General features: G+C 37.3%; 1 protein-coding gene across 2 annotated transcripts in view; it reads left to right on the top strand.

Moving 5' to 3' along the window:
• The window catches only part of EPB41L3 (erythrocyte membrane protein band 4.1 like 3), a 138,768-nt gene that overhangs the window by 82,689 nt on the left and 42,033 nt on the right, over nucleotides 1-14,046 (top strand). For both annotated transcript variants that reach the window (XM_063076787.1, XM_063076786.1), the window contains exons 4-5: nucleotides 7,850-7,954; nucleotides 9,207-9,249. In XM_063076787.1, the coding sequence (XP_062932857.1) occupies nucleotides 7,850-7,954; nucleotides 9,207-9,249 (148 nt within the window). The remainder of the gene's footprint in view (nucleotides 1-7,849; nucleotides 7,955-9,206; nucleotides 9,250-14,046) is intronic.

Here is a 14,046-nt window from a genome sequence, read left to right as displayed (position 1 = left end):
ACTATTTTTTAACAATTTCTCAGTTTTATCTATACAATGAGTAGGGATTTGTTTTTCACAAGAGTAATGAGATAATTTGTTTTCTGTGGTTTCATTACAGAAGAAACAGACTTTCAGTTGTATGTCAGTTTCTATACCAGATTAGAACCTTAAATTTATTGGGTGCCTTATCAAAAGGGTCTAAATAATAATTACCAGCATTTATTGCTTAATTGATTCCCATGAGTTAGGCAGTGTGCTTTCCACACATTATCTTAGTTAATGAAACAATCCTATGAGTAAGCACCAATATTATTTGCATTTTATGATGAGGGCAGTGACGTTCAGAGAGGTTAAATAACTTGTCTAAGAATACAGAGCTAGTTAGTTGTAGAGCCAGGATCCAAACCTTGGAACTGTCTGATATACCACACTTGGAATAGCATAGTGGGAAAGCAAACTTAAAATAGGTAGTTATATCCATTTTAAAGGTGTTGAAATAATGCTAGGTGAATTCTAATCTCTAGATTATTTAGTCATGGAAATAATCACATGTTCACTATTTCGTTTAAGAACTTATCAAGACCTGGAAATAGTTATGTGTTCCTATTTTAACAGAAAACTGCAGATCGTCTTTGCTAATCTGATTGAGTGAGAATGTGGTACAATGATTATTGATCGATTTATTAATATTTGAAAAAAGAAAACCATCATGGTTTTCTGAAAAGCTGATTGCTCATGAAATTTAAGTAAAGAACTGGCAATATATATAACATCTAAAATTTGATCTCTGCCTCTCATGTCAGCCCTCTACAAATATGCTGCCTGGGCCACATTTGGGATTAGTGCATAGGCTGGAAGAACCCATTAAGTGCTTCCCCTATGGGAATGGATTCTGGCAGTAGTGATGTGGGTAATGGACTTTTTACTAGGCTTATTAAATTTGGCCTTGAATGTACACTTGAGACAGAAAGCCCAAAAGACCATCGATGCACATAGGGCAGCTGGGGCCATATCTTGCTTCTTAGGGCTTCCCAGTTCCAGCTCTCTCTAAAGGCTTTATTAATTCTATTGTCACAGACCAGACACCTTCATCTTTTGCTCCTGGGTTTGACCACAGCCTCCTGATATTTCCCAAGTTTGGATTAAAACAACAAACAAGCCCATTTGCCACTTAAATTTCAGAGAAGATAATGTTCAAATATTTTTCTATCAAGAATCTGATAGAGAAAAAGGAAAGCCCAGGAAAAGCTGATTTACACAGAGTTCATGTGTTGATTTGGCCTCAAGCTCTGGCCTAGGCAGTTTGGTGAGCTCTTCAGAGGCTCCTGTACTAGAGGTAAGTGGTAGTGCGATCATTTAGAAATAAAGAGAATTCTGACTGACCTTTAGAAGTGAGGAAAATGGGAACGTATTCAGTAAGGAAAAATGCAACTAGGGAAGAAAGCATTGAAAAAAAAAAAAAGATGGCATTTGTTTCAAGACTAATCCAAGATAACGTGAGAGGAAATTCTCTTGGGATTCCTGCCAGGAGCACTTGTTAGGCACATAGATTGAATGCCTGCTGTGTTCAGGATGCTGTATCGGGGCAGTGAAATGGTGAACAATTTCCTGTCCTTGGGGAACAGATATACAAGCTTACAAAATACTAAAATCATGAAAGAGTATAATTTCCAAAAGAAAATTAGTGGTCAATTTGAGGAAGATATGTGATAAAAAAGAATAAAAGTGTGTGCAGTGTAGATGCTCCCTCAAATTTCAAAATATCTAATAGCTAAGATAGGGGAACAAAAGTGTCAGTTTTCCTGAAAGTTCTCTGTGTCATAGCTGTGAGTACCTTGTATGAGTATGAGTGGTTTGAGCGTAAACCAATGTGGCAGGAGGCTTTTTTTCGTTGTTCAGTGTGATTGTGTAAAGAGTGTGCACGTGCTGGGGGCCCAGAGCATCACACACCTGCCAGCGCAGGTTCCGCTGTCCCGAGAGGGAGGGATGCCTCACTTTCTTCATGACTGTTGTTCATCTTCAGCTGAGGTAACGTAACCCTTCATGTAAGGCTACACGATGGCTTTTGACTTTACACATTTCTCTAATTTCACCTTTTAGCCGTTGCCTAAAAGAGCTTCATTCGGGCTGACGTAGCTTTGAAAGATTGAAGGGAAAAAACAAATTCTCCTGTAGTCTTGTGCTAAGATTTAGTACAATTTGTGTTTTCCTGCTTTTGCACTCTTTGTCATCAGCACAGACTAAGAAATGATTTCTTGGGACTCGGGCACGGAGACAAGGCTCATTTTAGAGAACAGGCCACCAAGGGTAGCGGTCCCCGCGTCTGCTTAGATCTCGAGCAGCTCCGTGTTCAGGTCTTCCCTGGGTTCAATGCCAGGTATATTTGCACCGGTTAGTCACCTCAGTCACCGTCTAGGGAAGATGTTAATAATGTTCCTGCTCTGGTTGAAAAAAGGAAATCAAGGCATTTATTAACTTACCTGGGGTCATTCTTTAATCGTGCAGCAGGATTTTGAGTAAAATTCTGTATTTCAGCTGTATAAAGGGGAAGTATCTCCCCCTAAAACAAACAAAACAGCAACCCAGAAAACGCAACAAACTTCAAAACATTTCTATCTTCCATATATTTTATTCATGGCTTTAAATGCAAGTTAGTGTTGTGGGTTTTTTCAGAGTCCGGTAGTTTATTATTTCTCAACTGTATCATTTTATTTCAGCATTTGGCTGGTTTATCATTTCTTGAGAAATTACATTTCTCAAGAAAATTTGTTGGAAAGGATGCCTTAATATTTTAAGCATGTGTGTCTATGTAAATCAATTTTGTCATAATGCGACTGTAAGTTTTGGTACAAGAGTTCTAAAAGAAATTGCATTGAGCCTAGTCTGAATCTGAACAAATTACACATTTCCTCATGCAAAAGTAAAATTGCTTTAGTGTCATTACATTTAAACATTTTTAGTTATAATTTAACTTAAGATGTATCTTTCACCCATGCCTGCATGAGTCATTTGGGGATCTTAAAAAGTGCAGATGCTTTGTGCCTAACTTGAGAAATTATGATTTCATTGACCTGAGGTGGGAGCCTGGACATTGGTGTGATTTAAAGGCTCCCAGGATCCATTTTTGAAAACCACTGGTTTAAAATATTGCTTCTACATCAGTGGTTATGATAATGCTAGTGAGAAAAAATTTCATGGAAAGTTTCATCAAGTTACTGCTTTAGTCTCTTAATGGCATTGGCCCAAATATGAGGCTCTGTGAAAGGTTAAATACAGGAGGCACGATGCTGCTGCAAATGTCTTTACAATCAGGGATATAAGGTGAGTACACAGATATGGCTGTGATATAAGGCAGAATATGGAAAGTGCTGCTATAAAGTGCTGTCGTAAAGTGCTGTAATGTCCAAAGGGAAGAGAAATCACATTTGGCTGGAAGGACAGGAAATACTTGAAAGAAGTGGGTCTGGAGAAACCTCATGGAGGATGAGAGGGACTTGGCAGGCAACAGGCAAGGTAGAGCATTTGGGTACGTTCAGAGCATCAATCTGGGTAATACCTGAGACGGGTCGAAACACACTAAACCTGTTTAAATCCATGAGTTCATTGTGACATTATGAAACAGAAAATGTAATTGGTGACTTGGATGATGCTAAGGAGCCAACTGATTACCTTGAAAATGGATAAAGGAAAGAATTGAGCATTTATCCTGGCTCTTGTAATCCAATTGTATCACTGGGTAAGCAATTCTGACAAAGAGAAGCATCTCTTTATAAATATACCCCAGCAAATAAGTGAGGAAGAAATGATTAGGATTAGAATATCACCATTTTGTAACCTGGAATTAATGGATCTAGGACAGTGATCTTCAGTGACTGCTAATATCACAAAAAAGGCAAGCAGTCACTTTATGCCTCCTGATGACATTGTACAGCATTGCTTATGAAAAACAAAGTAGAATCTGACCAAGCTTCTAGATTTAACTACCAGTTTACAGGATATTCAGGAGACTAGGAAGAATGCATTAAATTATACCATGAAGATGCCAACAAAGAGGTCTGCAGACAAATGACCTGGCTTCTTAGACAAATTAAGTTCAAGGGGAAAACCAAGTGGAGAACTTGCAGATTGAGTTTTGATTTTTCTAAAATGTTTACTCTTAATAAAATTTTTCAGGTTTTATTTACTCATGGTAAAAGTAAAATCATTTGTAGTTTAACTTTATGAACAATTTAAAATAAAAGGTTGCATGCTTTTTGTCAGTGTTTCTCCCTGTCTTTTAAAATTAATAACTTTTTTTCAAGCAGTTTTAGATTTACAGGAAAATTGAGTGTCAAATACAGAGAATTCTCATATATCCCCTCAGGCTTTTCCCCACACCCCCATCTCTCCTATTTTTACTATTTTACGTTAGTGTGGTACATTAGTTTCAGTTGAGAGCCAATATTGACATGTTGTTATTAACTGAAATCCATAGCTTACCTTAGGGTTCATTCTTTGCGCTATACATTTTGTGCATTTTGACAAATGTATAATGATACGTACCAACCATTACAGTGTCCAGAAAGTAGTTTCACCACTCTCCAAATCCCCTGTGCTCCACCTGTTCATCCTCTCTCCCTCTCTGCCCCTGAATCACACCCAATGACAGTAAGGTACCTAGATTTGATCACTTAACGAACAGAATGGTCTTTGGGAACCATAACAGTTAATATAGTGTCTCCAAATTTTCCAGTCTGATTGTTGAGTTTTAGTCATTTATTAAATGTTGTTACCTACAGGTACACTCATATCAATAAGTAGAAATAGTTGACGTGAAAAGTTGAATAATGTGCTAGAAAAAAATCATCTAAGTTAGAAGAGTCAAGAATTTTTTCGAGTTGGAAGAGATTGCAAAGGAGATCTAGTCCAGGGCTGGAAGACAGGTTTCATGTCATGTCCCAACTACATCCAGCGACAGCTTCTTTCTCATTACGATGTGCAGAAGGGTGCCCGAGCCCCATCTGGGGTCAGTGGAAGAGAGCAAGTGCTGTAGTCTATTACTAGTGTGTCACAGGCAGAGGGAGGCCCGAAGCTCGTAACTGCCTTGCTCTGTAGCGTCTACGTCCTCACCCGAGGATGAGAAAGTGGAGGCCCAAAAACTTAAAAGCCTTCTCCAAAGTCACCAGCTAGCTGATGGCTGTGCTGATATTTAGTGGGAAGGAATTTCACTGTTTCCATTATAACCATATAACCATCTACAGTAAGTTCTAGAGAACCAGTGTGAAGAATAGATTACTATGTAATTGTCTTAAAAACTGTAGTGTTCAAAATATGTCTAAAATATTCAGTAAGAAAAGATGTGGTTTAATTGAGAAAGAGCTATGAGTCACTAGAAATCAACTGTGAGAAGCTGGAAAAGCAACGACCGGTGAGAGTCTGCTGGGTCAGAGGATATAGCCAAGCCAAGCCTTGTAGAGAAGAGTTTTTGTATCTGCATGTACTAGTCCATTTCTGTTGCTTATAACAAAATACTTGAAACTGGGTGATTTATAAAGAAAACAAAATTTATTGCTTACAGTCTCTGAGGCTGGAAAGTCCAAAGTCCATCAGGTGGTGGCAACAGTGACCCAGGGGTCTCACATCGCAAGATGGTCAAAGCAGAGAGACAGACTCTCCTCTTCTTTTAAAGCCCTCAGAACCACACCCCTGACCACCATTTTTAATCCATTCACTACTGCACGGTCCTACGATCCAGTCACCTCTTCAAGGCTCCACCTTTCAATTGCCATAATAAGATTTCCCACCTTCTTAACGGTCACAGTGGGAGCCAATTTTTTTAATACATAAAACTTGGGGGACACAATGCAAGCTTCAGTGAGTTTGGGGAGGGGCATTCAATCCACTATGCTGCATTTGTTTTGTTTTTTATTTACTCACTGAGAAAGTACTTGGCCAGTCACTGATGTGTATTGGTGTGTATTGTGTATGCATGTAAATAATGTGGTCTAGGTAAAGCAGGTAATAGGCAGGTAACATAGCTAATGAAAGAGCAGGACGTGTTAGCACTAAAGCTGCCTATTGGTGCCACCAGGAGTTGTATGTGTGCACCTACAGAAAACATGCCTAATAATCCATTCTACATTACTTATTCTGCCATTTGTCAGCCTCTGGGCTATAATAATATCTGACATTAATGGAAGACTTGATATGTGTCACCACTGATAGGCATTAGCCATTCTGAAGGAGTAGGTACTGTCATACCCATTTTACAGAGGGAAAAACAGAGGTTTACATAGCTGCACGGGCCATACTGAAGGTCTAAGCCTGACTCCAAAGCCACTGCCCAGAGCCGTCACATAATACCACCTCTCTCACCTAACTTCTTTGAACTTCTATTCTTACTTGTCAACTGGAGATAATACCAATAGTAGCGTCAGAAGAACCTTTTTTTGTGTGTGTGTGAAAACTTACAATTTGTCAAGCATTATTCAGAAATAATATGCTGTTATTTATAAATAAAAGATTTAAACCAGCAAGCAGCATTTCATTGTTGTAACATTTATTCATAGCCAATGAGCACTGTTATTATGTAGTTTTGCTGACAAGTAATTTATTTTCACACTTTATGGAACGTTTTTTCCCAAACACATCATTGATTATTTAGCTAGCTACAATTTAGGCTTTACTTTTCTATCATAAATTTATCTTTCTTCCTAAATAGTCATGCTTGAAGGGACTGAGTAATTAACTTTCAACGTAATTATGGTTGCACAGTAACACAACACTTACAGGTGTTTTGAATGCTTATTATTTTGGCACAGACATAGTTTATCAGTTTTCATGTCTCATTGTTATTGCATTGAATCATAAAGACAGATATGCTTACTGTATTGGATGTAAAATGTTAGTACCACACAAACAAAAATGTAGTTTAGCTTATTTGTTGCCAGTTAAGTTCATCATAAACTCCAAGGCCATGTTTAAAAATCTTTGAAGGATTAGATGAAAAAAATGATACAGTATTTCACAATAAATTAAGCTGGTGAGTTTTTTTCCACCCAATGTCTACCTTTTTCCTTTCTCCAGCTGCCAGCTTGATGGTCCAAAATATAGCACGTATATAGTATATCTTATATGTGATAACTAAAATCTTCTTTAAACATAATATTTTATGTTTACATGCTAATAGTATTGATCTGATCATCACACCTTGGGCACAGGTAATGACCATCAACTTTGTGCCCAATGAATATGCATAATCAATAAAAATATGTATGTAATTTTAAAAAAGGATTTGCTCTAAAAGAAATGAAGAGAAAATTTAACACTTTAATACAAGACTGAAATTTTTGGCAAAAAGAACCCCTAAAACTAGCAGACTTTAGAAAGTGATTTGTAGAATTTCTAAGTAAGGAATTAGGATGGAAAGTTTTAAGTAAGAGTCTGCCTAAGACAAGGAACAGGACTCAATTCTTCTTGGGCTCAGAATCTTATAATACGGGGAACTGAGTTAGGGCATTCCGAAACACAGCTTTTGTTGGTCCTTTATACTCTCACTGTCAGGGTTTTTATAACTCAAAAAATATTTGAGGCTTCCAAGCATCACCCCAGCTACTTCTATTTAGAAATCATCCACTGGTCACCTGCACTTACTCAGTGGCACTATATTTTGTTTTTGTTTATCTGTAGGGGTGGGCTTTTGTAGGTTGAGGTCCATTTTTATTTTTAGCCTTTTCACTAAACAGGAGATGGCAAAGTGATCACACTTGCTGGTCATTTACTGAACAATTACAGCAAGCAATGTTTTAAATTGTATCCTGTTATACTTGTGGCGATTGTGAGAACTATTTTTGTGCGTTGACTTGTTTTTCTGTTCTTTTTTCTGTAGAAACGCTCCAGAGGACAAGTGCTGTTTGATAAAGTGTGTGAACACTTGAACTTGCTAGAAAAAGATTACTTTGGGCTTACGTATCGAGATGCTGAAAACCAGAAGGTGAGAGATGAAAAGCAGTGCAAAATATGATGGCTTGATCTGCTCGTTACTGCAGGAAAATAAACTCAAACTGAATGGACGATCTTTTCTCCACCTCCCTTTACACTCCCACATTCACTTTGAATCCTCAAATGCTGTTAATGACCTGTTGTTTCATGAAGGAAATTATTGACAACTTCCTTTAATCTTGAACAGTAAGTCAGCTCATCCGCTGTTCATGCTTGGATTATTTGTGGTTTCAGGAAAGCATTTTGTATGGTGCTTTTTTTTAGATGATATGTTTCAGTGGCTTATTTGAGTCAATGGAAATTAAATACTTTGACACTTAAGTAAAAATCATGTTTATACCCCAGACTCTATGAAGATATCATGGTTATGACATAAACTGTCAGGACAGTTCACTATCAGGGCTGCTGTCCTATTCTGAATCCCTCTTACTATGTTTTCATATTGTTACTTAATCAGAATATGAGGTGGGTCATTTGCTGACCTGACACTTGTCTAATGCATTTAGTAGGCATTTAATATCTCTAAAGACTCTTACCCCTGAGTAATGCGGTCTGTTCAGAATAGGATGAGAGGGACTTGGCACTAATCCACACAGCTACCTGAGAAATAAGGAAGAGGAAATCATTCCCATTGTGCTGGTGCTGGAGGCTGAGTCACATAAGTGTTGCTCATGGATGTTACTTGTTTTGGTCTTGTGTCATGATTCACACTTATACCTAATCAATTCACTGGACAGTGTCTTACTTCATTCTTACACAGCTGACTTTTCTGATTGGGAAAATCACAAGTCTCAGGCAAGTGTTCACTTGTTAGGAATGTTTTCCAGGTAGATGCCTAAGAATCTACAATCACAGAAGTCACCAATATGGGACTGAATGGCTAGGACTTCAGTGTGTCAGGTTACCCAGATCTTTAGTTTATTCTAGTACCTTGTTTGAACTTAGAATCTTCTGCCATTTCCCCTCTGTTTCTGGGCTAGCTCCAATCCCTGAAGGCAGTGTTGTAGAGGAAAAAGAATTCTGTCAAGCATAAGTTGCACACACGTGTGTTTTCTCATCTGACCAGTGGCTCGGCCTCCCAGGGCCTGATGGAGGGCTCCAGAGGTGGGGGAAGGACCTCACTGAGGGGCGCCTTCCCGTAGCCACTCACTCTCCAGTACGTTTAGGGCTTGTTGCTGCCTAGTTAGCATTAAGTCATTTTTATTCTTCACTGATTCAAATTCACAATGTCATTTCCTTTTCAGAATTGGTTGGACCCTGCTAAAGAAATTAAAAAACAGATTCGAAGTAAGTTCTTTTGGATTATCTTATGTGGTAATGTGAAGATTTTTAGAGTGGGGTTGTCTGAATTGGTAGCCCCATACCCAAGTGGCTAGTGTGAATACAAAGCTTTTCAAAAGTCATATTAAAATCTCAAATTTACTCTGGCAGGTTGGTCAGGTCAGATAGTACCCATTTTTTAATCATTACAACTTGGGAATTATTATAATTATAATGACTGTGACACTTGATCTATTCCCCTGCCTGTATATGTATATACGTGAAGTATATGATTTAATCAAGTGATAATCCAGTTGGCAATTAATCACTTAAAAGTTTCAAACATAATTATTAATGGTAAATTCAGCCTAGCTGCCACAGAAGTATAAAAGGCAAGCTAAAAGTAGTAGTCCTTTGGGCCGAGCCCGTGGCACACTCGGGAGGGTGCAGCGCTGGGAGCGCAGCGACGCTCCCGCCGCGGGTTCGGATCCTATATAGGAATGGCCAGTGCACTCACTGGCTGAGTGCCGGTCACGAAAAAGACAAAAAAAAAAAAAAAAAGTAGTAGTCCTTCTATAATTTTGGAAAGAAGAACAAGTCAGACTGATGACAACCTCTTTTCTTGGTCCCTAAAGGCGAGTTAAGAAATATATGGTGATGGGGAGCATTAATCAGCTACAATGTATATCGACAAAATAAAATTAAAAAAAAAAAAAAAAGAAATATATGTTTCCAAATGGACAAAACAATTCTATGAGCAACTCACAAAATTGAAATACAGAAATGGAATATAAATATACCTTAGCTCTTGCTAGTGAAAATCGGGTTGCAAAATAGTATCTATAACATAATCTCATTTGTTTTAAAAAGTGATGCATGCAGAGATTCATGGAAAACTTTTAGAAGTCATGAAAAATATTAACAGTAACTACTCCAGATGTGGTATGTGGTGTAAGGAGTCAAAAAAGAGTAGTGTTTTTATTTTTATTTTTTTACCTTTCTCTGTAGTTCTTTTATCACAAGCATTGTTAATCTTTATAATTTTAAATAACTAGTTAATCTAAAAAATTCATATTTCTATCAATAAAATCTAAATTAATTCTTCTGAACAATTAATTGTAGTTGAAGAATAAATTTTAAACCAGTTTATTAATAAGAACATCATTACCATTTCAATAAGTAAAAGTTTTCAACAGTTTACTATTAAAAGAGAGAGCAAATACTTCTTAGTGACTTTAAAAGCTGAGATATCAAAATACCCCAAGTACTAATAAAAAGTAATTAGCAGTGAGCAGTTTAATACTATATAATATCCCAAAAGGAAAAATAAAGTACCTGTACTTCTAGATATCAGAGAGTTTGGTGATTATGTATATAGTTAAAACATCTTTACCATATTTTTAGAGGAATTTAATGTATCCACTAACCAGAAACTTGATAATGAATTAGTTTCATAGAAATAGTTTAATTTAAATTGAAAGCCGGAATAGCTATAGTTGTGATAAATAAGTGAAAACACTACTTTTTTGTTGTTGTGGTTCTGAGGGGGGTCCTTATAAAAAATTTAAGATGAATATATCCTAAGGTTCTTTTTTTGGAGTTATTAAAAGCAAATGTGCTGAACATATATATAATAACATTTTGTGTACCTAAAGTCCTCTGTATTCATCTAATTAATGAAATGCTGAGCTGATTAATAATTGCAAAGCACTTTGAAAATATCTAAAATATTCAGGGATAAGTCATAAGACTGTTACAAGAATGACTGTATAAACTGTCTGATTTTCTTTTCTATTGTTAATAGAATTCTATTTTTTCCCTTAACTTCCCATTTATGCTGTCTCCCCCCTTCCTTATTAAGAGAAGAAAGTTAAAGGGACCATCAGAACATGAGACTTAAAGGACATTTTCATTATGCAGGTTAGGCAATGTATGTGACTGCAACATAAAGAAAACTGACAGTCTTGTGATAAAGGAGGAGATGAGGAAAATTGGAATTTTTTTAAAAATGGAATTAGGCATTTTTATCTATATTCCTTGGTGTTCTCCATCCACTAAAATGATCTTTTTCCATAAAATTTACATTCTGCCAAGGCAGAGGAGTATTTTCATGCCTAACATAATTATTGTACTGTCACCGCCCCCTCCTAAATATACATGGTAAAAGGGATGTTTCCATGTTTTTATGTTGTGAGTCTACAGTATGCCTCTAGAAAGAGATCTTTTTAAGAGAATAGAGATCAAGCTGATAAAGATTTTAAGTTACAAATTTATGATAAATTCTGAAACTAATTCTAGTCATCTTTTATGCATGCTGACCGTAACATTTCTAAATACTCATATACTATATTTTGTGATTATAAGTATAGAATATTTATGATATTGTAATTTTATGACATACAGTGTGTGATATATAGTAATTTTATGATATAAATGCAGTATATTTTGAAACCTTAGTATTTGACAGGCATAGAATAGAAAACTAAAATTAGAAATTTTTCATAAGTGAACTCCCTGCAGTGTCACAATTTTCTACTTACATAAGTTTGTAACTTAAAATCCTGCATCAGTATTATAGAAATATCCATGTTATGTGTTCAAGCTGTTTCGTTTCCTGCTTCTGCCCAGGGTCGGCATCTGCACAGGTTCAGGGCTGCGAGCGTGCTCGTGGCTGAAGCTCATCCTCCCAGTTGATTTGCTTCTACCATGTTCTTTACAGGGATGGTTTTGAGCTCTAATCTGCCTCTGCCATTAATCTCTACTTTTATGCCTCCTTTAACTGGATTTTTTTTTCTTGATCGGGATGTAGATTCTAGTTTCCATAAACTTCCCATTATTTCAAAATAATGTTCTAAATGACCTTGTAGTTATTTGGGTTATAATCTCAGGAAAGTTGGTTCCTCAGTAATAGGGATTTTCAAAGTGTGGTCTCAAAGCCCACCTGTATTTGAACCACAAGGGAGTTTATTTTTTTTTTTTATTTTTTATTTTTTGTCTTTTTTTTTTCGTGACCGGTAAGGGGATCGCAACCCTTGGCTCGGTGTCGTCCACACCGTGCTCAACCAGTGAGTGCACCGGCCATCCCTATATAGGATCCGAACCTGCAGCAGGAGCGCTGCTGCGCTCCCAAGCGCTGTACTCTCCCAAGTGTGCCACGGGGCCGGCACAGGGAGTTTATTAAACCCACAAATTCCTAGGCCATTTTCTACATCTCTGGAATTTAAAATCTCTGGAGTGGAGCCTAGGGACTGGCATTTTTAACAAGTACCTCACATACTTCTTAGGCCCACTGTAGTTTGAAACTTGCTTTCCTAGAATGAAGATTTTTTTTTTTATTATTGAGATGTCTTTCCTATATTTTTATTACTTACTGATTTCTAACTTAGAATTTTCACCCTGAATTTATTATAAGACTGTTTAATTACATTGCTAGACTATTCACTAGGTTCAAGGCATACTTTGAGGTGGATAAAAATTATGAAAGAGCAGTCAATTCATTTCCCACAAGTAATCCGTTAGTTTTAATTCCGCTTGCTGGGAGGAAAGCCAGCTCTCATTATGAATCTCACTATTGGCAGGCATTGATTTTAGTAGGAAGTGAACAGGAATCAATAGGAAACTAAAAACAAATCACTATTTTTAGAGTAACAGAAGGACTTTTTGAGACTAGTGGGAGAAATAATCGCTGGAAACATATTTGATTGGCAGATATTTTATGGCTTATAATTCTTATAGCCCATGTTTCAGTAATACTTTGAGTGGTTTAAAAACGATATGAAGCACCCAGTAATGCCTGGTCCTGTGCTGAATCTCTTATAGGGACCCTCCGGTAGGTTCCCTGCCACGTGGAGTCTTACGTGTGATGTAAAGGGTAGTGTCATGAATAAACTAGAATTAAGAAATGGACCCATGCCATTTATGACAGAAATGTAGGAAACCATTTAAGCTCAGTATTGCCACAAATGCAGGAGAGTAGGGCGAGAAAAGGCTCTCAGAGACTTAACAGATCTGTGCCTTTCAGTGAGCATTTGGGAAGGGCTTACAGGGAAGTGGAGTTTGCAGAAGGCATTTGATGGGGAGGAGGGAGCGTATAAAAGTCTTAGGAGAGTATGTGAAGCGTAAGCCTGGGCTGTGAGGTCACAGAATCATGGAGTGACAGCGAGCCTGTGGCTGCCTGGGGAGGTGTGCATGAAAGGCTTCCAGGATAGAACCTAGGAGACGGGAGGCAGTTTTCAGTAGTTGGCTCAGAATACAAGCTGGGACTAGACAGTGGCACGTTTGGTGTACTTATTGGAGGGAGAGAACAAATATAAACAGCATCACAGAAGGAATAAATTACTGCATTTAAAAGCCCAAAGGAAAGAACAAAGTGAACAAATTGTAGGAGTGATCATGTAGAGAGAGTCAGTGTAGAAAAGGGTGTCTTTTTCATGGATGTGTTGATAAACTATACACAATTAGAGATAGTGTTAATGGAATGTGGAGCTTAGTAAGGTTTAATAATGTTTCATGGATATGTACAGACAGTACAGAGAGTATACACCTGTGAGCTAACATCTGGTTGACGCTTTTCACTTCTGGAGGCCTTAAGTAGATGCCACAGGATACAGAATGGCAAAGTGAAAGGAGGATCAGTCCAAGTCATGGGCTAAGGAGGTGTAGAACTTGATAATGCATAATAAATACATTCAAGATTCCATTACATCAAAAATTTCCCTGAGCAAGAAAAAATTTTCAACAGCCCACAGAGCAGCCCACTTATGAAAGCAGTATTCACCACAACAAACCTTTCCCATAAAATAAAAATAGGTTGAATAGTCCCTT

The sequence above is a fragment of the Cynocephalus volans genome, chromosome 13 (assembly GCF_027409185.1).
Source record: "Cynocephalus volans isolate mCynVol1 chromosome 13, mCynVol1.pri, whole genome shotgun sequence".
Taxonomy (NCBI): domain Eukaryota; kingdom Metazoa; phylum Chordata; class Mammalia; order Dermoptera; family Cynocephalidae; genus Cynocephalus; species Cynocephalus volans.
Note: the sequence above shows the minus strand (reverse complement) of the source record. Positions and strands in the feature narration are given on the sequence as shown.